The sequence below is a fragment of the Notolabrus celidotus genome, chromosome 7, assembly GCF_009762535.1.
Source record: "Notolabrus celidotus isolate fNotCel1 chromosome 7, fNotCel1.pri, whole genome shotgun sequence".
NCBI lineage: Eukaryota > Metazoa > Chordata > Actinopteri > Labriformes > Labridae > Notolabrus > Notolabrus celidotus.
In genome coordinates, this window is record NC_048278.1 from 36,773,110 (window position 1) to 36,798,122 (window position 25,013).

The 25,013-nt window shown below is 43.5% G+C and overlaps 2 protein-coding genes across 2 annotated transcripts in view; both read right to left on the reverse strand.

Moving 5' to 3' along the window:
• Positions 1 to 490: 490 nt before the first annotated feature.
• The window catches only part of LOC117815612 (MORN repeat-containing protein 4-like), a 33,108-nt gene continuing 8,585 nt past the window's right edge, over positions 491 to 25,013 (reverse strand). The window contains exons 2-4 of the mRNA XM_034687420.1: positions 12,833 to 12,947; positions 6,385 to 6,494; positions 491 to 1,217 (exon numbers count right to left, since the gene is read on the reverse strand). Coding sequence (XP_034543311.1) covers positions 1,066 to 1,217; positions 6,385 to 6,494; positions 12,833 to 12,947 — 377 coding nt within the window. The 3' untranslated portion in view covers positions 491 to 1,065. The remainder of the gene's footprint in view (positions 1,218 to 6,384; positions 6,495 to 12,832; positions 12,948 to 25,013) is intronic.
• Positions 7,686 to 8,552, reverse strand: LOC117815942 (40S ribosomal protein S2-like). Its single transcript, XM_034687973.1, is given in 2 exon segments — positions 7,686 to 8,449; positions 8,451 to 8,552. Coding segments are annotated over 2 exon segments (840 nt in total). The 5' UTR covers positions 8,537 to 8,552; the 3' UTR covers positions 7,686 to 7,695.

Genomic DNA, 25,013 nt, shown 5'->3' on the forward strand with positions numbered 1-25,013 from the left:
CGTGATCTCTGAGCAGTCGTGTATATTCAGCCAACATGTAAACATTAGATCAACGTGCTGGAGAGCCGAGGCACATCCACTTCCTGAGGGGGCGTGGTCAGAGAGAAAACAGACTGTTCTGATGAGGAATGAAGAAGAGGGTTTTTCAGGCAGACCAAAATCTGATTTCAAAGTGTTTTTTTGAGCATAAACTTTAAAGACATGTTTTGGGGACCTCTTAGACCAATATATGTTGATGAAAAAAGCATGATATGTCCCCTTTAAGCTTGCTGAAGTAAAAGTGTGTGTTTTCTAAAAGTTAGTCCCAGAAAAAACGTCATAGATAAGAATAATAACTCCACATTGTTGCATTGAATCATAGGACATACGTTTCTGTAGGTAAAGTACAAACACAGCCTGAACAAAATCTCTTCAGCAGCTCATCTCATTTTCAGGTTTTTAGCTTCAGGTTGTAAAAGCTAATTAGGCTTCTTTTAAAAACTCGTCGTATTCAGGCTACAAAAGATAATTATAGATCAAAATTGATTCTTTGAGTTCACTTATTTGGAACTTTAATTACTTTTAGATGTTGAAAACGTACAGATTCAGTCAGGGACCTGAAAGCATCCTCATGTCAGGAGTGTTAAGTTCCTATAACATCCTCAAACTCGCCACGTTAAGAGCAAACGAGCTCTGTTTGAACTCCACGTGATGGAAATCACCAAATCAGTGTTGACTGAAGTCGCCTGCTTGCACTTGATTTGAACAGAATGAAGCCTGAAGCTAATTTAGCACCGGTGTTTCCACTGAACACTTCAATCTGCTGTTGGCTCGGCTGATCCTGAATCAGTGGCTCTCTCATCAGATGCAGAAAGATTGAAGAGATACAAACATATAAAAAGACCGGAGCTTTGAGTTCTACTCCAGAAAATGCAACACACAGGGAGGACGGAGTAAATAAGAAAGAAGTTTGCAAAGTCTGAAAACAAGGTTCGGTGATGCGAAGTCAAAGAAACCTGAAGGGGGTTGATCTGATGGGAGGGTGACGGTCCTGGTGATGGGGCACTGTGGGTGCTGTAGTCTTGGTCACATGGCTAAAGCTCTGGCCTTGGTTGCTGCTGCCTGCGCTCTCTGCACGGCGCCCTGGCTGTTCTCTCTCCTCATCAGCTGGCTGGTCTCAAACAGGCCCTCATGGCTGACGCCTCCACCGGGACCTCCGTCCGAAAACGTCAGGACTCCTGGAGCAGACAAGAACAGTGTTACAAGCTCAGTCCAAGTCCAGGGTCTTTTAGCCCCCAGAACTAAAAGGTTCCTGTGCCCCCATTGTTGTCTGCTTCGACCGCAGGTTGAAGTCCCGGGTAGATTGTGCAAATCAGGCCAGTGACGTATGCACTACACCACCAGACCAGTAGAGGGCAGTAAAACAAAGAGGAATGCCATTCATCACAGATGACACCATAGAAGCAGACGGACAGGCAGGTATCTTTATGAGCAACACAACAGTTAGCCTGTTAGCATGAAGAGACTCAGCTGGTCTGTTTTAGATGGTGCTATATTTCATCACAGATAGATTCACTGAATCAACACGTGAGAGGAGATAAGCGCGAGTAGCAAAGACGTTTCAACACGGCTTTAAAATCCTTTTGAACTCAAAAAGCCGTGGCAGAGATCGGCCGGTGTTTTGGTTCAAACAGCGACCCTGTTAACTGGAGACTCTCAGCCAGATGCATTCCTCATAAACGTCTTTAGACGATCATTAAATATCTGATGAGGATATTCTGAAATCTTAATAAAAACTAAACTACTTTGCATTCCCAGGAACTCCCTCTGTGTTTCAACAGCTGTGTAAACTCCACAAACACTGACACGTTCAGCTGAAGGTCTCCAGTTTACAGGGTCACTTTTAAAAGCGGAACACCGGGAGGAGAGACGCATTCACGGTGGGCTGAGAGAAGACTACTGTTACAAGCTGCTAAATCAAGAGAATCACAGCTTCTTCTTTTGAAAAGTACACACACATACAAAAAAGAATAGAACAAATAAAAACTAATGAAAGAAAGAGAAATCAAGTGAATCACAGATGGAAAAAACAAAGACTGTGAATGGTTTTTGGAAAATTGAAAAAGGATAAAAAAAAAAGAGAAAAACGTTTTTGAAAAAAAATTTGAAGAAAAAAAATTGGGAATTTTTTTTTTGACAAATGTTGAAAAAAAAATTTACAAAAAAAAATTTGACAATTTTTTTTTTTGACAAATTTTTTTTTTGACAATTTTTTTTTGACAAAAAATAAAAATTGACAAAAAAGTTGACCTGTCGAAAAAAAAATAGTTTTCCTCAAACCTAAAATTGTGCTCCAAAAGCAGAAAAACATGAAAAAAAGTGAAAATGTTGTGCCTGTGGTTAAAAACATGGAAAAAGCAATGAACACAAACACTGACACGTTCAGCTGAAGGTCTCCAGTTTACAGGGTCACTTTTAAAACCGGAACACCGGGAGGAGAGACGCATTCACGGTGGGCTGAGAGAAGACTACTGTTACAAGCTGCTAAATCAAGAGAATCACAGCTTCTTCTTTTGAAAAGTACACACACATACAAAAAATATAGAACAAATAAAAACTAATGAAAGAAAGAGAAATCAAGAGAATCACAGATGTGTGTGATGTTATTGTGGACGGAGGGAGGAATAAAAACACTGCGGTTAATCTACCAATCAGACACGTTCAGCATTGCAGGTCCTGCTCCCTGAAAGTCCCGGGACCTTTGAGAAGTACTACCCCCCTAGCAGGGACTTTTTAGAGGGGAGATTATCTACCCCTGAACTAAACTTAGACCCTGTGTCCACCAGTCCAAACGCACGAAAAACGCCTATAGACGAACAAACAGAATACGTGTGTGTGTGCTGAACCTGAGCCAATCAGACATCTTCTCGTTCACAGTTTTATGAGCTGAATCTTGTGTTTGCTCTCTTTAGCCCTCTATCATCCCTCTTAGCTCTTGTTCCTGTTTCACACTGCTTTAGGGTCAACTGTTACCTGCACCCTGGTTAATGTTTACCTTTGAACATTCAGAGCTGAAGCCCCGCTCGCTCTCTGCCCGGCTCGCTCTCAGGAAACTGACGGAACTTAACTTTACCCACCTCTATTTTTACAGGCACAAAAATGAACCACTTGTGACAGCGACACATTGTTTGACAGTCTTCAAATAAAAACGTGTTGATTACCTCCAGAGATTCACAGCGCAGGTACGCAGGGGGTTTCAATCAAGGCAATTAACACTTTTCAGTGTTTAATATAATCACGAGGGGTTTAAATTGTTACAAATTGGAGCAAAGAGCAGACAAGAAGTCTTCAGTTCGAGTGACATCTCAGAACTTTAACATCAAAGTGTCAGGAAAGTGAAGAAGACAACAAATTTAGTCAAAGTTAAACAAACTGAGAAACTGGCTTCAAATACAAACACTTACACTGTGTTGCTGGCATCAAATTTAAAATGAGGATATAGAATATTTCAGTTTCAACGTCTGATATGTCGTCTTCAACTTATTGGGGGCCATGGGGTAAACATGGATGCATTTCATTACAGTCAGAGTTTTGCTGCTCTGAGGGAGGAACAGAGTTTGAGTTTTTCAAATCCACATCAGAGGAAGATGCAGAAAACAGATGAAAATACTCGTTTTAACCAGTCAAGTAATATGTAACAATGTCACCATGAAGTAGGGGTGGGAATTGATGAGATTTGATCAATGTCAATGCCATTGTCGATTCTGCTTATCAATCCAATTCCTTATCAATTCTCCTAACGACTCCTGAGTATTTTTTTGAGGGGGAAAAAAAGTAGTTCTCCACAGTCTTCAGCACCAAAAGGAACCATTTAAATTTTTCCAAAATTATGTCTGCACAAGACTGAACAGGAACATATTCAACTTGAACATACTGACCAATAGGTTGACCTTATGCTCGGCCGTGTGAGTCCAGATGTATGTGGCCCCTGGAGCCTGGAGAAAAAGACTTTGAATTTGGAGAGTAAAAACTCTTTTCCTCCAAAGGTCATCGCGGAGGTATTTTGCCTGCTCTCAGGGCCTCATTTTCAGCCGCGTAAGTCCGTATGTGGCCCCTGGAGCCTGGAGGAAAAGACTTTGAATATGTGAGGAAAAGACTTTTCCTCTTGGGGGACATTGCAGAGGTATTTTACCCGCTCTTGGTGCCTAATTTTGGGCCGCGTTAGTCCGAACGTGGCCCCTGGAGCCTGGAGGACAATACCTTGAATATGTAAAGGAAAAACGCTTTTCCTCCAGGGGTCATAGTGGAGGTATTTTACCTGCTCTCTGTGCCTGATTTTCGGTTGTGTGAATCCGTATGTGCGCCCTGGAGCCTGGAGGAAAGGACTTTGAATTTGGAGGAAAAACGCTTTTCCTCCAGGGGTCATCGTGGAGGTATTTTACCCGCTCTCAGGGCCTCATTTTGGGCCGCCTGAGTCCGGACATGGCCCCTGGAGCCATAAGGAAAGAATTTGAATTTGGAGAGGAAAAACGGTTTTCCTCCAGGGGTCATCGCAGAGGCATTTTACCCGCTCTTGGTGCCTCATTCTCGGCCGCCTGAGTCCGTATGTGGCCCCTGGAGCCTGGAGGACAATACCTTGAATATGTAAAGGAAAAACGCTTTTCCTCCAGGGGTCATAGTGGAGGTATTTTACCCGCTCTCGGTGCCTCATTTTCGGTTGTGTGAATCCGTATGTGCGCCCTGGAGCCTGGAGGAAAGACTTTGAATTTGGAGAGGAAAAACAGTTTTCCTCCCGGGGTCATTGCAGAGGTATTTTACCCGCTCTTGGTGCCTCATTTTCGGTTGTGTGAATCCGTATGTGGGCACTGGAGCCTGGAGGAAAAGACTTTGAATTTGGAGAGGAAAAACGGTTTTCCTCCAGGGGTCATCGCAGAGGTATTTTACCCGCTCTTGGTGCCTCATTCTCGGCCGCCTGAGTCTGTATGTGGCCCCTGGAGCCTGGAGGAAAGACTTTGAATTTGGAGAGGAAAAACGCTTTTCCTCCAGGGGTCATCGCAGAGGTATTTTACCCGCTCTCAGGGCCTCATTTTGGGCCGCCTGAGTCGGGATGTGGCCCCTGGAGCCTGGAGGAAAGAATTTGAATTTGGAGAGGAAAAACGATTTTCCTCCAGGGGTCATCGCAGAGGTATTTTACCCGCTCTTGGTGCTCCATTCTCGGCCGCCTGAGTCCGTATGTAGCCCCTTGAGCCTGGAGGAAAGACTTTGAATTTGGAAAGGAAAAACGCTTTTCCTCCTGGGGTCATCGCAGAGGTATTTTACCCGCTCTTGGTGCCTCATTTTCGGTTGTGTGAAACCGTATGTGGGCCCTGGAGCCTGGAGGAAAAGACTTTGAATTTGGAGAGGAAAAACGATTTTCCTCCAGGGGTCATCGCAGAGGTATTTTACCCGCTCTTGGTGCCTCATTCTCGGCCGCCTGAGTCCGGACGTGGTCCCTGGAGCCTGGAGGAAAGACTTTGAATTTGGAAAGGAAAAACGCTTTTCCTCCAGGGGTCATAGTGGAGGTATTTTACCCGCTCTCGGTGCCTCATTTGCGGTTGTGTGAATCCGTATGTGGGCCCTGGAGCCTGGAGGAAAGACTTTGAATTTGGAGAGGAAAAACGGTTTTCCTCCAGGGGTCAATCGCAGAGGTATTTTACCCGCTCTTGGTGCCTCATTCTCGGCCGCCTGAGTCTGTATGTGGCCCCTGGAGCCTGGATGAAAAGACTTTCATGGTCGCAGGAGTTCTGCGTCGCTGCATGTGTGACGTAATGTAACCTACCGTGGCGTGACGTCGTGCTTGGAAATGAATCGTTAAGAAGAATCGATAACATTTGAGGTGTACAATTCCGATAGAATTGATCAATTGGAACTGGTTCTAAGTCAGATCTGGTTCTCAATTCCCACCCCTTCCATGAAGTAACTCTCTTTCTCTGTGCCTACGTGGAATGCCAAAGCCTGAGGTGGGGAGAGCACACCTCCCCTCTCTTTCACGTACAGGCAGAGCATCAGCAAAGAACCCTGGGGTACAGAACAGAGTGAGCATTAGTCCGCAAAAACTCCAATGTGCCTGGTTTGTCCTGGATGTGTGCATATTCTGCTTTTTTCCACAGGGGGCGCCAAAATCACACAGAATGAAAGCTCCCTCCAGCAGAATAAGATTCATAAGATTCTTAGTGTACAAGAATGTTATTGTGGATTCTGGGAAATGTTCTGTCCTCCTTCATCATCTCATCTTTCTTTAAATGTTTCAATAGCATCCTGTCACAGTCCTCGGGTAACTGCATTCAAAAGGTATCTGACACAAAGTCTAAGAAAACCTTCAATAAAAGAAGTCTTGAGGAGAATGAGTTGATATTGAAGTCTTACCGTATCCGTCCACACATCCTCCTTTAAACTCGCCCTCGAACCTCATCCCGTCAAAGCGAATGAAGACGCCAGCGCCTTGAAATTTGCCCTGCACGAATTCACCTTCATACCTAAAAAACACAGTCACATAAGAAACCATTCAAATGTGGAAAAGTAAGTGACAAAAGAGTCTGCATGTTTAAATATTTAAATAGAGCTCAGAGGAAGGACACATTCATAGAGCAGGAGGAATGCTTTTATACGTACAGTAAATTAAACTTTGAAGTTGTTTCACTGCTCGTCTTGAATGGTTGAAATATTTGAGTGTGAAAGGGGAAACTCTGAAAACTATTTTGCCTAAATTAAAAAATGCAGCGATGAATAAAAGCAGCAGAAAATGTCTTTCATGACGCGGCGTGGGGAGCGTCTGTTTGGTGAATGTTCTACAGAGAGAGGTAAAGGAAATAAATCAAGGAGCAGGCTTTAAGGCTCTTTAAACAAAAGCAGCGATGAATTCAACTCAAATTCAATGTCAAACAACAAACTCTTAAATCAGCTAAATGGATTACAGAAGAACTTCAACATTCACAGGAAGTTAAAGACGTTCTGTCCTGCTTTAGAATCAAAACAACAGAGGATAAAAAGTTCTTTGGTGCAGCAGCTGACCTTTTATCTGGAGGCCAATCTGTCTGAAACTTACTCTTTTGACTCTTCCTCGTCCTCAACGTTCATTTCAAACATTTAAGAACATCTTTACATCTTTCCAAAGCCCTTGAGGTAAATCAAAAGATGTTATACCAAAGTCAGAACTCTAAAAGACTCATTTTCTGACTGACAGGGCACCGTTGGCCTTGCAGACTAACATCGAACTTCCACCAGATCCGTGTCCGGTCTGTCTCCAATCCGTTGCGGTGCTGCTCTGTGCTCTCTCGACTGTCGACACCCACTGGTTGCGTTTCCAGAATCTAGCATGGAGCAGGACCAGCGGACAGCTGAAGTCATTTGACTGAGAGGTTGTCCCGCAGTAATTACTGAACCAAGGTTTCTCCTCCTCCTCTCCTCATCCATCCATCCATTTTCTTCCACTTATCCGGGGTCGGGTGGCAGAGGTAGCAATCCAAGCAAATTGACCCAGACATCCCTCTCCTAAGCAACACTCTCCAGCTCCTCCTGGGGAGTCCCGAGGCAATCCCAGACCAGGCGGGAGATATAATCCCTCCACCGAGTTCTGGGTCTACCCCGGGGCCTTCACCCAGTTGGACGTGTCGGGAACACCTCTTTTTTTTTTGATGCTTCAGAATTTTTATTTCAACAATTCTCTGTATAAAAAGTTTAGGAGGGTGTTGCCTGGACAGCCTGTCCTCTCTGCACAGACACTCTGGTGTGAGTCTTGGCCAGATGGTCAGTGAACTCCTGGTATGGAGACTTTGTGAAGACAGTCTCCTTCCAGAGGTCAGGAGTCAGGTAGCTGTAAGTCTTGGAGATGGCATCAAAGGTGGCCTTGGCAAAGTTGCCGAGTGTGGCAGTGCAGCCCCTGGCAGATGTATAGCAGTCATCAATACCAGCCATCATAAGCAGCTTCTTGGGCACAGGGGCAGACACAATGCCGGTACCACGGGGGGCAGGGATGAGACGCACCAGAACAGAGCCGCAACGACCAGTCACCTTACAGGGCACGGTGTGGGGCTTACAGATCTTGTTACCCCAGTAACCTCTCCTGACGGGGACGATGGACAGCTTGGCCAGGATGATGGCTCCGCGGATGGCTGTTGCCACCTCTTTGGAACACTTCACTCCCAGTCCAACGTGGCCATTGTAGTCACCAATTGCAACAAAGGCCTTGAACCTGGTGCGCTGACCAGCCCTGGTCTGTTTCTGGACAGGCATAATCTTGAGAACCTCATCTTTCAAACCAGAACCCAGGAAGAAGTCAATGATCTCAGACTCCTTGATGGGCAGAGAGTACAGGTAGATCTCCTCCAGGGACTTGATCTTCATGTCCTTAACAAGGCGGCCCAGCTTGGTGACCGGCACCCACTCCTTGTCCTCAGACTTTCCTCCCCGGGCACCACGGCCCCTGCCACGGGCCTCTGCCGCGTCCACGGCCCCGACCGCGGCCGCCTGCGCCAAAACCTCCGCGAAACCCTCCTCTAGCACCGGCGTCGTCCGCCATTTGGTGATAGTTATTACAGGAAGAAACCGGAACACCTCTAAAGGAAGGCGTCCGGGAGGCATCCTTATCAGATGCCCGAACCCCCCCCAGCTGACTCCTTTCGACACGAAGGAGCAGCGGCAGGGGTAACAGTGATCTTTCAAACTCAGACCAGCCTTTGTGCAACCTCCTCAAATAAGAGTTCACAGTTTTACAGAACAGTAAGCATAAGATTGTCTGGAAAATTAAACCCTTTAATGTTATGACTGTAATGCGTTTGTCGTAATGTGGCATAAAAAGTACATTCATGTAACTGCTTTGGGGTCAATTCTAAATGTAAACCTTCATATTTTGAATAATGCCCCTGTTTAAAGGCTCCTCATACAGTACTCTAAGGATCTCTTTCATATTGGAACAAAAGAAGAACAGATTTCTGGAGTCTGCAGCGTCATTGAATTGAGGAATAACACATTATGTTCCTATCAGGGTCACAGAGTCCCATCCTTCCATGAAATTCTCTACTGATAAAAAAAAATACTGTATATTTAGATGTTTCCAAACTCAATAATGATGCACATTCATACAGAATATTCTCTAACCACAGACTATCTGCAGATCTGCTTGCGGTTTGTAAACTCAACTTTAGGATGGAGGATGACAAATTGAATTGCATGCTTCCGTCTGCTGATTTTCTGAGCCTCTGTGTTTGTTTAAAATCTCTTGTGACTTTTTTTAAACAGTAAACTAAATGTTCAGAGTCTACAGCGGCTTGTTTTGTTAAATTCAAAAGTCTGGAAAGAACTGAATATGCCAGAGCTCACTCTACAACAACTTGCACTTCTTGGCATCACAAAGCTTATGGGACTAATCAATCACATGAATCAATATCATGTATAACGTTACTTCAAATGACACTTTAAAAAGAAACATCACTGGACATTTCACAAAGATGGGCATTAAAATTTGAGCTTTTACTCTCATGTGCAATATTGCTTTTACTTTCACGATCATTTGCAACATAACTTAAAGTATCATGTGCAATAAAACTTTAACTGTCACTGTTTCTTGCAGGATTCTACTCATAATCTCATGTGCAATATCACTTTTACTTTCACTACCATGCGCAATATTAATTTTGTGGTCATGTGTAATATCAGCTTCATATTTATTTTACTATCATGTGCAACATAACTTAAAGTATCATGTGCAATAATACTTTAACTGTGACTACTTCTTGCAGTATTCAACTCAAAATCGTATGTGCAATACAACTTTAACTTTCACTACCATGTGCTATAATCCTTTTATGGTCATGTGTAATATCAGCTTCATATTTATTTTACTATCATGTGCAACATACTTTTACTTTCACTATCATCTGCAGTAATTACTTTCACTTTCATTATCATGTGCAACATTCCTTTTACTTTCACTATTGGAGTAATATTACTTTAACTTTTACTATCATGTGCAACATAACTTAAAGTATCATGTGCAATAATACTTTAACTGTGACTACTTCTTGCAGTATTCCACTCAAAATCTTATGTGCAATACAACTTTAACTTTCACTACCATGTGCAATAATCCTTTTATGGTCATGTGTAATATGAGCTTCATATTCATTTTACTATCATGTGCAACATACTTTTACTTTCACTATTGGGTGCAATATTACTTTAACTGTCACTATCATGAGCAACATAACTTAAAGTATCATGTGCAATAAAACTTGTACTTACTTTCATCAATTATGTCAGATCAACTTTTACCATTATGTGAAATATTACTTTTTACTTTCACCTGTCATATCAGATTTATATTTACCTCACTAGAATGTGCAACATACTTTTACTTACACTATCATGTTCTGAAATTACTTTCACTTTCATTATCATGTACAACATTCTTTTTACTTTCACTATTGGGTGCATCATTACTTTAACTCTATCATGTGCAGTATTGTCTTTACTTTCACTATCATTTGCAACACAACTTAAAGCATCATGTGCAATAAAACGTAATGTACATGTAAGTAAAATTGTGACAAAAGAGACAAAATCTTATGTGCAATATTTCTTTTACTTTCACTATCATGTGCAATATTACTTATACAGTCATGTGTAATATCAGCTTCATATTTATTTTACTATCATGTGCAACATACTTTTACTTTCACTATTGGGTGCAATATTACTTTAACTTTTACTATCATGTGCAACATTCTTTTTACTTTCACTATTGGGTGCATCATTACTTTAACTCTATCATGTGCAGTATTGCCTTTACTTTCACTATCATTTGCAACAAACATGTGCAATAAAAAGTCATGTACAATATTACTTTAACTGTCACTGTTTCTGGCAGCATTCCCCTCATAAACTCATGTCAGTAAAACTTTTGCTTTCACTTTTATATGCAATAATCCTTTTACGGTCATGTGTAACATCAGATTCATAAACCTTACTATCATGTGCAAGATACTTTTACTTTCACTTCAATGTGCAATGTTGCTTTTACGTCGCACTATCATGTTCTGAAATTACTTTCACTTTCATTATCAAGCGCAATATTCTTTTTACTTTCACTACTGGGTGCATCATTACTTTAACTCTATCATGTGCAGTATTGTCTTTACTTTCACTATCATTTGCAACACAACTTAAAGTATCATGTGCAATAAAGCGTTATGTACAAGTAAGTAAAAGTGTGACAAAAGAGCGCATGTTTAAATATTTAACTTGAATCATCATGTGCAATAAAAAGTCATGTACAATAATACTTTAACTGTCACTGTTTCTTGCAGTATTCCCCTCATAATCTCATGTGCAATATCACTTTTACTTCTACTACCATGTGCAATATTACTTATATGGTCATGTGTAATATCAGATTCATATTTATTTTACTATCAAGTGCAACATACTTTTCCTTTCACTTCAATGTGCAATGTTACTTTCACTTTCATTATCATGTGCAACATTCCTTTAATTTACACTACTGGGTGCAATATTACTTTTACCTTTACTATCATGTGCAATAAAATGTCAGGTACAATATTACTTTAACTGTCCCTGTTTTTTTGCAGTATTCCCCTCATAATATCATGTGCAATACAACTTTCACTGTCACTATTATCTGCAACGTTGCTTTTACTTTGCACTATCATCACTTTCATTATCATGTGCAACATTCCTTTAACTTTCACTAGTGGGTGCAAGATTACTTTTACCTTTAGTATCATGTGCAATACTGCTTTTTTCTTTCCACAATCATTTGTGTTACTTTTATTGGTAATATAGGATTCACTTTTGCCATCATGTGCAATATTTCCTTCCCCTCTACTAGAATGAATATATAGCAATATTCTATGATTTCCAGTATCATGTGAAGCAAATCCTTTACTGTCATTTTTAACAATTAAGTGCAGAATTATTTAATTATCATGTGCAATATTACCTCTTTAACCATAATGAGCAATGTTTATTTACTATCATGTGCAATATTACCTTTTTTAAATCATAATGTGCAGAATTTTTTTTACTGTCATGTGCAATATTAACATTTTTAAAACATAACGTGCAAAATTATTTTACTGTCATGTGCAATATTAACATTTTTAACAATAAAGTGCAGAACTATTTAACTACCTTGTTCAATATTAACATTGTTAACAATAATGTGCAATGTGTTTTACTATCATGTGCAACATTAACATTCACAGTCACTTCTATTTGAAATATATATATTTTAACATTTTTGTGCAAAATTCTCTTTCTATCATGTGCAACTTCACTTTGACTTTGACTGTTATGTGCAATATTATGACATTTTTAACATTCCTTTTCACTTCTCCTTGAACAATAAGTTGAATTTTCAGCAACATTGTACATGTTCAATTCATGGAATTCCCAATGACAAGAAAATGATGAACAAGTTTAATTGATTTTTAGCTCGGCACAACATTTCAACAGTCTGGAGACTCGTGCTGAAACTTTTCCTCCCACACGGACATTTGTTTTGACATTTAGCTAAAAGAGAACCACGTTCATGAACATCAGCCTGGTTTCTAAGAAACTGTGGTTGTCTTTTTTCTCTGTTGTTTGACTTTGTGCTGATTCAACAATCATTGTTTTAATTAAGTGGTTCAATTTCTTAAATGAAAATATTGAACAGTTGGTTGCAGCCTTGATCTAGCAGACAGGTAATCGCCTTCTGTGATAGCCTTCAATGTGAAAATATAACATTTTTAAGAAGAAGAAGGGAGGACCACAGGAAAAGGTCAAAGGTCAGGTAAGCAGGAAGGGAAGTACTGACCTGGAGCCATCGGGGAAGACCAGCACCCCGCAGCCGTTAAAGAGTCCGTTCTCAAACTGTCCCGTGTAACATGTCCCGTCGCTGAAGGTCAGCTGACCCAGGCCGTGACGCAGACCTGCAGTGACACACAAAGAGGAAGTATATGAAGTCATTGTTGTTAAGAGTAGTAAAACAAAGAGGAATGCCATTCATCACAGATGACACCATAGAAGCAGACGGACAGGCAGGTATCATTATGAGCAACACAACAGTTAGCCTGTTAGCATGAAGAGACTCAGCTGGTCTGTTTTAGATGGTGCTATATTTCATCACAGATGGATTCACTGAATCAACACGTGAGAGGAGATAAGCGCGAGTAGCAAAGACGTTTCAACACGGCTTTAAAATCCTTTTGAGCTCAAAAAGCCGTGATCGCAGAGATCGGCCGGTGTTTTGGTTTAAACAGCGACCCTGTTAACTGGAGACTCTCAGCCGGATGCATCCCTCATAAACGTCTTTAGACCATCATTAAATATCTGATGAGGATATTTTGAAATCTTAATAAAAACTAAACTAGTTTGCATTCCCAGGAACTCCCTCTGTGTTTCAACAGCTGTGTAAACTCCACAAACACTGACACGTTCAGCTGAAGGTCTCCAGTTTACAGGGTCACTTTTAAAAGCGGAACACCGGGAGGAGAGACGCATTCACGGTGGGCTGAGAGAAGACTACTGTTACAAGCTGCTGAATCAAGAGAATCACAGCTTCTTCTTTTGAAAAGTACACACACATACAAAAAAGATAGAACAGAGAAAAACTAATGAAAGAAAGAGAAATCAAGTGAATCACAGATGGAAAAAACAATGACTGTGAATGGTTTTTGGAAAAAATCGAAAAAAAAAAATTGTTGACAAAAGAAAATTTTGAAAAAAAAATTGACAAAAAAAATTGAAAAAAAAAAATGTTGAAAAAAAAAAAATTGAATTTTTTTTTTTGAAAAATTAAAATTTAGAATTAAAAAAAAAAAAAAAAAGTTTGGTAAAAACAAAATGAAAAAAAAAAATTCAAAAAAAGTTGACCCGGAGAATCACAGCTTCTTCTTTTGGAAAGTACACACACATACAAAAAAGATAGAACAAATAAAAACTAATGAAAGAAAGAGAAATCAAGTGAATCACAGATGTGTGTGATGTTATTGTGGACGGAGGGCGGAATAAAAACACTGAGGTTAATCTACCAATCAGACACATTCAGCATTGCAGGCCCCGCCCCCTGAAAGTCCCGAGACCTTTTGGAAGTACTACTCCCCTAGCAGGGGCTTTTTAGGGGGGAGATTATCTACCCCTGAACTAAATTTAGACCCTGGGTCCACCGGTCGAAACACACATAGTTCAGAGGTAAAGTTCCTGTGGTCGAAAAACGCTAAAGGCTGTTAATGGGGATTCCTTGGCTTTTGCAGCCAGCCTCAAGTGGACACTCAAGGAACTGCAGTTTTTTTGCAGCACTGCATTTGTTTCATAATCAAGTACTGGAGATTGATGCTAGAGCGAGGAGATATATTGATTTTATTGATTTAAAAAATGAAAATGTAGATTCTCTCGTAGAGGACCTGTCCTGCTGAATGAATATTTTGAGGGTTTTTTGTTAGCGTTGTGCACTTCTGATAGAAGCTCAAAACTAAAGTGAAATGCTCTGATGAAAAAATGATTGAATGATACCAAACACTCAAACGAGACCCTGATAACAGTCTATTTGGCCTTCCAAGATCTAATCCACAAATTGATGCTGTGGAGCAGGAACAGACATCAAGATACTGCTTCTGCACAAGGACCACTTCTCCCATGATGCACATTTGTGACACACTTGAATCAGAGCAGTCCTCATACCGAATCTGGTTGCATTGCTCAGACTTTGAGCACGTATTGTTTGATTTATCAAACCAATCCTTTTCTGATAAGAGGATTCTCTCCTTGAGAACACAACAGATTCAGAGGTTAGTTTTCTTCTGCTTTGTACCACATAAACTGTGCCCCATGTGTTCATTTCACCTATGCAATTATTTCGTTTTATATAGACAACTCCGCAGCATGGATCCCTGAACAAAGAATCCCAGTGGAAGTATAACAAACAGGGTTGAAGCCAAGATGTTACCATGAACTTTATCTTTTATATGAAAAACGTATGTGCTTCAAACGGCTATGAAGAGCTGGATATAAATGAAGAACATGGGGCCATCATCAAATCTAATGCAACTTACATTTTGTAGTTTAAATCAGTCACAAGTGTTGGAGGCTCTTTTTCCGTTTGGTTTATGATAATACACAAGATTACAGTTTTACATCACCAGCAAATTACAGATCTATCAGGCCTCCTCCTCTTCGTACCTAAAGTCTCTAAAAGTAGTATGGGAGGTAGAGCCTTCAGTTATCACGCACCTCTCCTTTGGAATCATCTACCAGTCAGGGTCCGGGAGGCAGACACCCTCTCTACTTTTAAGAGTAGGCTTCAAACTTTCCTTTTTGATAAAGCTTATAGTTAGAGCTGGATCAGGCTTGGACCAGGTCTTAGTTATGCTGCTATAGGCTTAGACTGACACACTGGGATCCTGTCTTTCCCTCTCTCTCCTCTCTCTGCCTGTCTCTCACTTTAACTCTTCCTGTCCCATTAAAGTTACTAACCATAGACCTTTCTGGAGTCCCTGAGCTCCCTTGTCCCGTAGGCTCCGCTGGATCTCTGCCGCAGACGGCCTGCAGCTGTGGAGGTTCCAGACTCTACTACTATCCTTCTCACCACTATCATCTCCCTCTATCCCTTAAATACATTTTTTAAATTTCAAAGGAGTCCCTGAGCTCCCTTGTCTCTAAAAGTAGTATGGGAGGTAGAGCCTTCAGTTATCAGGCCCCTCTCCTTTGGAATCATGTACCAGTCAGGGTCCAGGAGGCGGACACCCTCTCTACTTTTAAGAGTAGGCTTCAGACTTTCCTTTTTGATAAAGCTTATAGTTAGAGCTGGATCAGGCTTGGACCAGGTCTTAGTTATGCTGCTATAGGCTTAGACTGACACACTGGGATCCTGTCTTTCCCTCTCTCTCCTCTCTCTGCCTGTCTCTCACTTTAACTCTTCCTGTCCCATTAAAGTTCCTAACCATAGACCTTTCTGGAGTCCCTGAGCTCCCTTGTCTCGTAGGTTCCTCTGGATCTCTGCTGTAGATTCCTTTTTTGGGGTCTGTTATTCATCCTTTCTTTCTTTCCTTCTTTCTTTCTTTCTTATTCTTTTTATTCCTTCTTTCCTTTGATTCCTTTATGCTGTCTTTCTTTCCTTCTTTTCTGTTCTTTCATTCCTTTTTTCTTTCTTTCTTCACTTCTCCCTTTTCTTCTTCCTTCCTTCCTTTCATTCCTTTCTGCAGTCTCTTTCCTTTTCTTTCTTTCTTTCTTTCTTTCTTTCATTCATTCCTTTTTCCTTTCATTCCTTTCTGCTGTTTTTCTTTCCTTCTTTTCTGTTCCACCTTTCTTTCATGCTTTTTTCTTTCTTTTTCTTTCTTTCTCTCTTTTCCTTCCCATGTTTCTTCATCCTTTATGTCTCCCTTTCTTATCCTGTCCTTTCCTTCTGTCATTCCTTCACCATTTATTCTCCTCTTTTTCTTTCTTCTGGTCTCCCTCTCTTCTCTCTTTTCTTAGACCTTTCTGGAGTCCCTGAGCTCCCTTGTCCCGTAGGTTCCTCTGGATCTCTGCTGTAGATTCCTTTTTTGGGGTCTGTCATTCACTCTTTCTCTTCTTTCTTTCATTCCTTTGTTTTTCTTTCTTCACTTCTCTCTTTTCTTCTTCCTTCCTTCCTTTCTTTCTTTCTTTCATTCATTCATTTTTCCTTTGATTCCTTTCTTCTGTCTTTCTTTCCTTCTTTTCTGTTCTATCCTTTCTTTCGTTCTTTCCATGTTTCTTCATCCTTTGTCTCCTTTTCTTATCCCGTCCTTTCCTTCTTTCATTCCTTCTTTCTTCTGGTCTCCCTCTCTTCTCTCTTTTCTTAGACCTTTCTGGAGTCCCTGAGCTCCCTTGTCCCGTAGGTTCTTCTGGATCTCCGCTGCTGTGGACGTGGTCCAGACTCCAGCTGCTACAACTACTACTATCCGTCTCCCCACTATCATCTCCCTCTCTCTCTCTTCATCTCCCTCTATCCCTCTCTCCAACACGGTCTCAGCAGATGTGTGTCTAACATGAGTCTGGTCCTGCTGGAGGTTTCTGCCTGTTAAAGGAAGTTTGTCCTTGCCACTGTAACTTGCTAAAAGCTGCAAAGTGCTCTGCTCATGGTGGATTAAGATGAGATCAGACTGAGTCCTGTCTGGAAGATGGGACTGAATCTGATCCGGTCTTGATGTTAATAATAGAACATAGAGGACGGTCTAGACCTGCTCTGTTTGGAAAGAGTCTGAGGAGAACGTTTGTTGGGATTTGGCGCTGTATTAATAAAGGTTGAAACTGCATGATGGATATTCAAAGTAAAACATCTAATCACATCTGCACATTTAATCTCCCCATGAATATCAGACTGAAGATTTGAACAGTTGGAAACCATTTGAGGCGTATTATTTGAGTCTGTAATTACATCATTATTTTACTGAAAGTTATCAGTTCACAGATTTGCGATGGTGCTAAAAGCAGAATAAGACTCGCTCTCTCTCATTCCTCATCTCTTTAAATGTTCCCATGGAGGTGAGACCTAATCCGCCCCCCTTAAATTCTTCGACTCATTTTCAGGATCAGCAGCATGCCGGCAGAAAAAAAAAGACATGAGGGGAAAAAAAAAAAAAAGAGAAGTGAGCATTCCTCCTTTCTTGCCAGGCTCTATTAGCAGGCCCAGCGGGAATTAGGAGAATAACTGGATGTGAGGCACAGTTGGACACGGGTTCGAGGAGGTCCCGGGTCTCTCGTAGCAGCTGTAAGCGAGGAATAGGATTTACCGCGAGCTCGCCAAGTGGCATGAAAACTGGCGGGAGGGGAGAGGAGTGAGGAAGATCTGGGAGCATTGGATTGGGATTTACAGGAAGGGGGGGGAGGAAAAAGGGTGAGGCAAGGGTGAGCCCAGCGAGTGTTGTCCCTTTGCTCCCAGCTAATGGCAAAGTAAATTAGGCAGTCCATCTGTCAGGGCTGCTTAAAGTGCTGCTCTCTGCCTAATCTCTGCAGGGTTTTCACGGGAGATTTGGAGATGAGATTTGGCCCAAACTAAATCTGGAGCTCTGCATAGAGACTCTTTTTTTTCCTTCTTCCTCCATATGGGCAGATGTGTGGAAGTGAGTTCGCGTGCACGACCCCGGACTCGATTAAGTATATATGGGAATAAAAAAAAAAAAAAAAGAGGGCCAACAGGAGCTTAAATCCAAACGCGGCAGCCTGCGGGGGGCCCCCTGAGAAGCCAAGTGAAAGCCCTCCGAGGTGGGAATTTCACGGAGTGTCAAAGAGGCTGAAGTTTAACTCCAAAACTGAAACTCAAAGCTTCAAATAAGAAATAAAAAAGAGGAGGATCAAAGCGTGGAAGGAGATAAGTGATATATAAGTGAGCTGTGAAAGCCTGAGAAGTTTGCATGAATGGATATCAGATAGACGATACCTGGGTGGGCAATCTAAGTACAACTAATGACCATTTTTAAAACTATTCTTTATCCATTTAAGATGCAAACTGGGATCAAAGACGACTTCTCATCACTCTGTACAATGTGAAGTATGGCGACTGACACATGATCTGCTGCAGGAGATGAGAAAGAGAGAAAGATGGAGAGATTCTACATGATGTTCTTCCTGTTGAACCTTCAGAGAAACCAACTTGTGTTAACTTCATTCTGCTACCTCATGAAGAAGCCTCATCCATACCTGGATCACCTGGTGTGAGAATGCAACATCTTTTTTTTTTTTTTTTTTTTTTTTCTCTTTTTTTTTTCCTCTTGTCTGCATTTATATTTCTGGTTTGTGTCATGTTTGTCACAAACTGTCAAATATTAATGCAATTTATTCTTGCAGCAAAAGAAAAGAAAGAAAACCTTTTTCTTCTGTGCTTGTGACTGTGTGAAGCAAACAGGTACCGCCGGAGCACCCAGGGCGACCCCCAGGTCACCCAGTAGGAGGAAAGGGGGGCGAGGGGGGAGAGATCCCGCAGCCCCCCAAAGGGACACCCCCACAACACCGCCCCCACAGCCCCCCAAGACGGAGCCAAAGGAGCCACCAGGGCCGAGGGGGCCCGGCACCAGGAGCAGACAGCCAGGCAGACGGGCAGGACCAGGACCAGAGCCCGCCAACCGGCGCGCCGGAGCGGGGGGAGGGCGGAGGCGGCAGGGCCAATCCCCCCCGCCCCCCCCCAGACGGCCTGACCACTCCCCCCAGCCACGCCCCCCACCCACGCCCTGCGACTGATGGACCAGGCCGCGGGGGCATGGAGGGACACCCCAATGGCTGCCGTAGTAACACCCCCCCAGCCGCGCAGCACCCCACCCCCCCAAGAGGACCGCGAGGGAACCCCGGGAAACCCGGCCCAGAGGGCAGCCGCGGACCAGGCCCCCACAGGGGAGGGGGCAGCAGGGGGACGGAGGGTGACAGGGACACCAGCCACCCACCCAGCCCCGATGGACCCCCAACGAGTAGGGCCGAGCCAAACACTAAGGCCCCTGAACTGTGTTTGTGAGATATGATTTGAATTTTGTTTTGTTTGTTTTTTTGTTGTATGTATGTTTGCTAGTGAGGTGGATTAAAATAGGGGGGGCAGGAAGGGAGGCGGGAGAGAGGGGGGAGAGCCATAGTGCACTACTGCATCACAATCCGCCGCCCCCCCCCCCCGTATAAAAGCCGCCCCCCCAACCCTATATCTTTACCTATATCAGTATCTAGTGAGGTGCATTAAAAAATAGGGGGGGGGGGGGGGGGGCGGGAGAGAGGGGGGAGAGCCGTAGCGCACTACTGCACCACAATCTGCCCCCCCCCCCCCAGTATAAAACCGGTCCACCAAACCCACACCCCCCACCCCATGTCTTTACCTATATCAGTATCTAGTGAGGTGAAAATGCAACATCTAAACATTTCAAAACTTGAGTCGTGTTACTCGGGTGCCTTTTGAAACGTGATGTTACAATGCTACAATGTCATTTAGCAGACGCTTTTATCCAAAGCGACGCACACACAAGAACAAGAACAACACAAGCAAAGATCTAGACAAGAGGAAACAAGATCAGTAAGAGGAACAAAGTGCTTCAAGTCCATTTGGGTGCAGGTACTGCCAAGCAGTGTAAAGGCAATGCACAAAAATAAGTAAGGAACATCTACAATGAAGCAACCAAACCATTTAAGACCTTCCATTATCATCATCAACAATTAACATCACCACAATAATGACCAAAGTACCAAGTGCTGGGTCACTCCAGACCTGAACACAGATTCCCAGAGTAGAGCAGGACAGTGAGAGTCAACTGTAGCTGGAAGACATGATCTGCCACTGGGGACAACAGTGGAGAACAGTCTAGCTAAGTGCATAGTGCTTCCTAAAGAGCTGGGTCTTTAGCTGTCTTTGGAAAGTAGAGAGGGACTCTGCAGATCGAATGGAGTTGGACAATTCATTCCAACATAGTGATTTTGAGACCTTGGCTGTTTCCGAAATCGCCTACTATACTAGCAGTACGTACTGATATGTCCAAAATTCAGTATGTAGTAAGTAGTATGTGAACAAGAGCAAAATCTGCAGTATGCCAAAACTCCCCGGATGTCTACTGATTCGGGAAAATATCTCAGTATGCATCGGACCAGTCTGCCTCGCGTACTGTTTCCCATAATGCACTGCGCTCGTTCTGCTTTTTCTTTTTCCTCATTTTTTGACGGGAGGAAATCCGTTTTTGGGTGCTGTGAAAGTTATCAAATTACATATAAACCACTTCCTAACTTTTTAAAACATAAATGGGGGGTGCTGGTGGCCTAGCGGTCTAAGCGCCCCACATATAGAGGCTATAGTCCTCGTCGCAGGGGTTGCCGGTTCGATTCCTGGCTGGTCGACCATTTCCTGCATGTCTTCGCCTCTCTCTGCTCCCCACATTTCCTGTCTCTCTTCACTATCCTATCAAATAAAGGCAAAAAGCCCCAAAAATATAACTTTAAATCATAAATGGATGCTAAATAAGCATTTTATTTATCGGCTTCGCCGTTGTTTACTTACTCGGGGAATCCACAGGATGCATGTGCGCCGCGTTACGGCTGCGACACGGCTCTGCTCCGTCCCGGGGCTTTCGCCCTGGTCCATAGGATGCGTGTTTGGAGCGGCGCGCACTCCGTAGCAGGAAACTCAAGATCCCTCGAGAACTCCAAAACGCGCGAGAACAACACAGTATAAACTTTTCCTCGTCCATGGTGTCGGATATCTTTTGAGACTGACGTCTGGCCCGATGCCACAGGTTATGACGTAATGTTGAAGAAGTGGTGAAATTTACGATCTTGTGTTTGCACATGGTGTTTATTTTGAAAGTGAGCGGATGTTGCATACGATCCTCGTGCCTGACTTCCGGGATAGTTCGATCATTTCTGTGTCGATTGACGCGTGCTGGGCGCGGGGAGCGGCGAAAATAGACTCCCCGCGTATCTCTGGCAGAGCGGTGCGGCGGAACGCTCCAGAGACGGAGCTGAGACGCGCCGCAGCGCGCCCTGTGGACTCTAGAGCATTGACTTGAATGGGAACCTATTTGCTGCGACATGCGCGGCGCAGCCGTAACGTAACGCGACGCATCCTGTGGATCTTGGGCTTTCCGCTTTCCGAAACCGGAAATCCAGCGAAGTCTGGCTCAGCATGCTGCATGACAGATCGGACAGAACAGTCATACTACAGACTAAATTCAAAACGCAGTATGTAGTAGGCAATACCTACTGCCTACTACATTAGTAAGTAGTATGTAGCAGGCCGTTTCAGAAACAGCCCATGTGTGCTGGAAGCACAAGGCGCTTTTCAGAGGCTGAGCGTAGCGGGCGAGAAGGGGTGCAGTAGACCTGGATGAGGGGTTCCAGGTAAACTGGAGCGGTTTTGGTTCCTGCTTTGTAAGTCATGATTAGAGTTTTGTATCTGATGCGAGCTGCAACTGGAAGCCAGTGTAGTGAGATGAGCAGGGGAGTGACATGAGCTGTCTTAGGCTAGTTGAAGACCAGACATGCTGCTGCTGCGTTCTGGATCATTTGCAGAGGTTTAACTGTGAATGCAGGGAGGCCTGCCAGTAGAGAGTTGCAGTAGTCAATGCGTGATGCAGGTCAATTTTGTCCAAAAAAAAAGAGTCAGACTTAATGGAAACATGTTTAATGCACATTTAAAATCCCCATGTCCAGCTCAGAGCTCCACTTTCCACTGAGGGAGAAGTTCAGGGCTTTATCTTAATGTAGAGACAGATTATCATTGGCCAGCTGAGTCAGTGACAGTGACTTCCTCCTCAGATCCGATCCCTCCAGACTCTAATCTGTCGCTCAGCTCCTTTGTAACGCCTCTCTCCAATCCCGTGTCAGGTCACGGTCTCTGGCTAATTACGCCTCGGCTGAATTTGTCCGGCTTTTATGTCAATCAATAGCGGTAATGCATAGATGTTAAACGACTACATGGGGGAAAAGTACAGTAGTAAATGGCCTCTGCTTGCTATACAACAGATCCACCCGCCTGACTTCCTGTAACCTGATAGCCCCCCGGTCCTGGGTGCCCGTCTTCAACCAAGCGCTCCTCTGAATTATTCATGTGACACCGTAGACCTCTGTCCGACACACACCTCTGTGTTTGTGTGCAAACAGACGCCTCACACGCATGGACGCAGTGACGAGGCGCGCGACAAGCATCCGTCTGTGTTCAGGACACACACACACTTACACAGGTGAATTTAACTTGTAGAGATACGACTGACATCCATAAAATGCATTATTGCACATATTTCGAGTATAATTTAGTTTGAGGAAGGGTGTTACAGAGTGATTCCCAGGTGTGCTTTAGCTCTGCTGTAAAAGACGAGGAGGGATACTCAATTAAACGGTATTAACAGCAGGTGAGGAAGCAGTTAACGCTTGAATGTGTGAAGAGGGAGCCATCCAGGAGGCACTCATTTCCTGATATGGTCAGAGAAATGCCTCCCGTGATAAAACACGGCCTTGTTTGAATATGAGAAGACGCAGAGTCGGAGCAAAGCAGGTGGAATTAATGTTGTGTGAACACGCTCGTCGTTTTCTGAGCAGGGACTTCTCGTTTGTGTCGTCTGCAGGTTTTTCCTGTTAATAACAGATCATTTTTATTATTCATGTTCAGGGGCGGAAGACGGCATCGACAGAGTAAGAAATTAGTCTCTAACGGCCAAATTTCACCGGATCCGTCTCCAAACCATCACAGCACCGGATCTGATAGGTTTCTATTCTAGTCAGTGTGTTAACTTCCACTGGATAGATAGATAGATAGATAGATAGATAGATAGATAGATAGATAGATAGATAGATAGATAGATAGATAGATAGATAGATAGATAGATAGATAGATAGATAGATAGATAGATAGATAGATCTTTATTTGTCCTTAATAAGGAGATTTGTTGCCACCGTCTGTACAGGAATACATGTATGAACACAATAACCATAACCATCCACCCAGCCTCACAGCAATGGTGCCCCGCATCCCACAAATATACACACCAGACACATATGCACACACTGGGCACATATAAAACACACCGAACACATATGAACACACTGGACACATATGCACACACTGGGCACATATAAAACACACCGAACACATATGAACACACTGGACACATATGCACACACTGGGCACATATAAACACACCGAACACATATAAACACACCGGACACATTACAGTGGCATTCTGTTTAGCAGTGCTATGGCCGATGGGACGAAGCTTCTGCCAAACCGGGCTCGCCTACAGTAAGGGGATCTGTACCTGCGACCGGAGGGGAGTAGTGTGAAGACTGAGTAGAGGGGGTGTTGGGGGTCCAGTGTTATAGTGCGTGCTCTGCGTATGATGGATCTGTTGTCGAGTTCAGACAGGTTGGGTGTGGGGAGGCGGATGATTTTGGTGGCAGTGTTTGTGGTGCGTATGAGTTTGTTTTTGTTGGAGACAGTTAGCATGTTGTAGTAGCAGGGGGGAACAGTAGAGGAGAATGATCCACTCCGTTGTGTTCTGGCTGAGTCTCTGACGCAACGGAGCGGATCCAGTGGAAGTTAACACATTGACCAGAATAGAAACCTATCAGATCCGGTGCTGTGACGGATCGGAGACAGACCGGACACGGATCCGGTTGAATTTGGCCGTTGAAGACTTTTTGTATCATTGCATGGTTTGGAAAACTACAAAAGGTGCTTTTCAACCACAAGTACCAGGAACTGAATGGATCTGACTATTCTAGTCAATGTGTTAACTTCCACTGGATCCACTTCGTTGTGTTCCGGCTCCGTCTCTGATCCGGCAGGTCGGACCCCTCCGGATCAGATACACAAGACTTCTAGTTTTTGGTCCAGGAAGTCAGATATCTGCCATGGCTTTTAAAATCTGTCTTCTCCCCTCCCCCCTCTGGACTGTTACACACACACACACACACACACACACGCACACACACACACACACGCTCTCTCTCTCTCTCTCTCTCTCTCTCTCCTCTCCTCTCTCTCTCTCTCACTCTCTCTCTCTCTCTCTGTCTCTCACTCTCTCTCTCTCTCTCACTCACTCTCTCTCTCTCACTCTCTCTCTCTCTCACACTCTCTCTCTCTCTCTCTCTCTCTCTCTCTCTCTGTCTCTCACTCTCTCTCTCTCTCACTCACTCTCTCTCTCTCTCTCTCTCTCTCTCTCACTCTCTCTCTCTCTCTCTCTTCACTCTCTCTCTCTCTCTCTCTCTCTCTCACTCTCTCTCTCTCTCTCACTCTCTCTCTCTCTCACTCTCTCTCTCTCTCACTCTCTCTCTCTCTCTCTCACTCTCTCTCTCTCTCACTCTCTCTCTCTCCTCTCTCTCTCACTCTCTCTCTCCTCTCTCTCTCTCACTCTCTCTCTCTCTCTCACTCTCTCTCTCTCTCTCTCTCTCTCTCTCACTCTCTCTCTCTCCTCTCTCTCTCTCTCTCTCTCTAACTCCCTCTCTCTCTCTCTCTCTTCTCTCTCTTCTCTCTCTCTCTCTCTCTCCTCTCTCTCTCACTCTCACTCTCTCTTCACGCCTCTCTC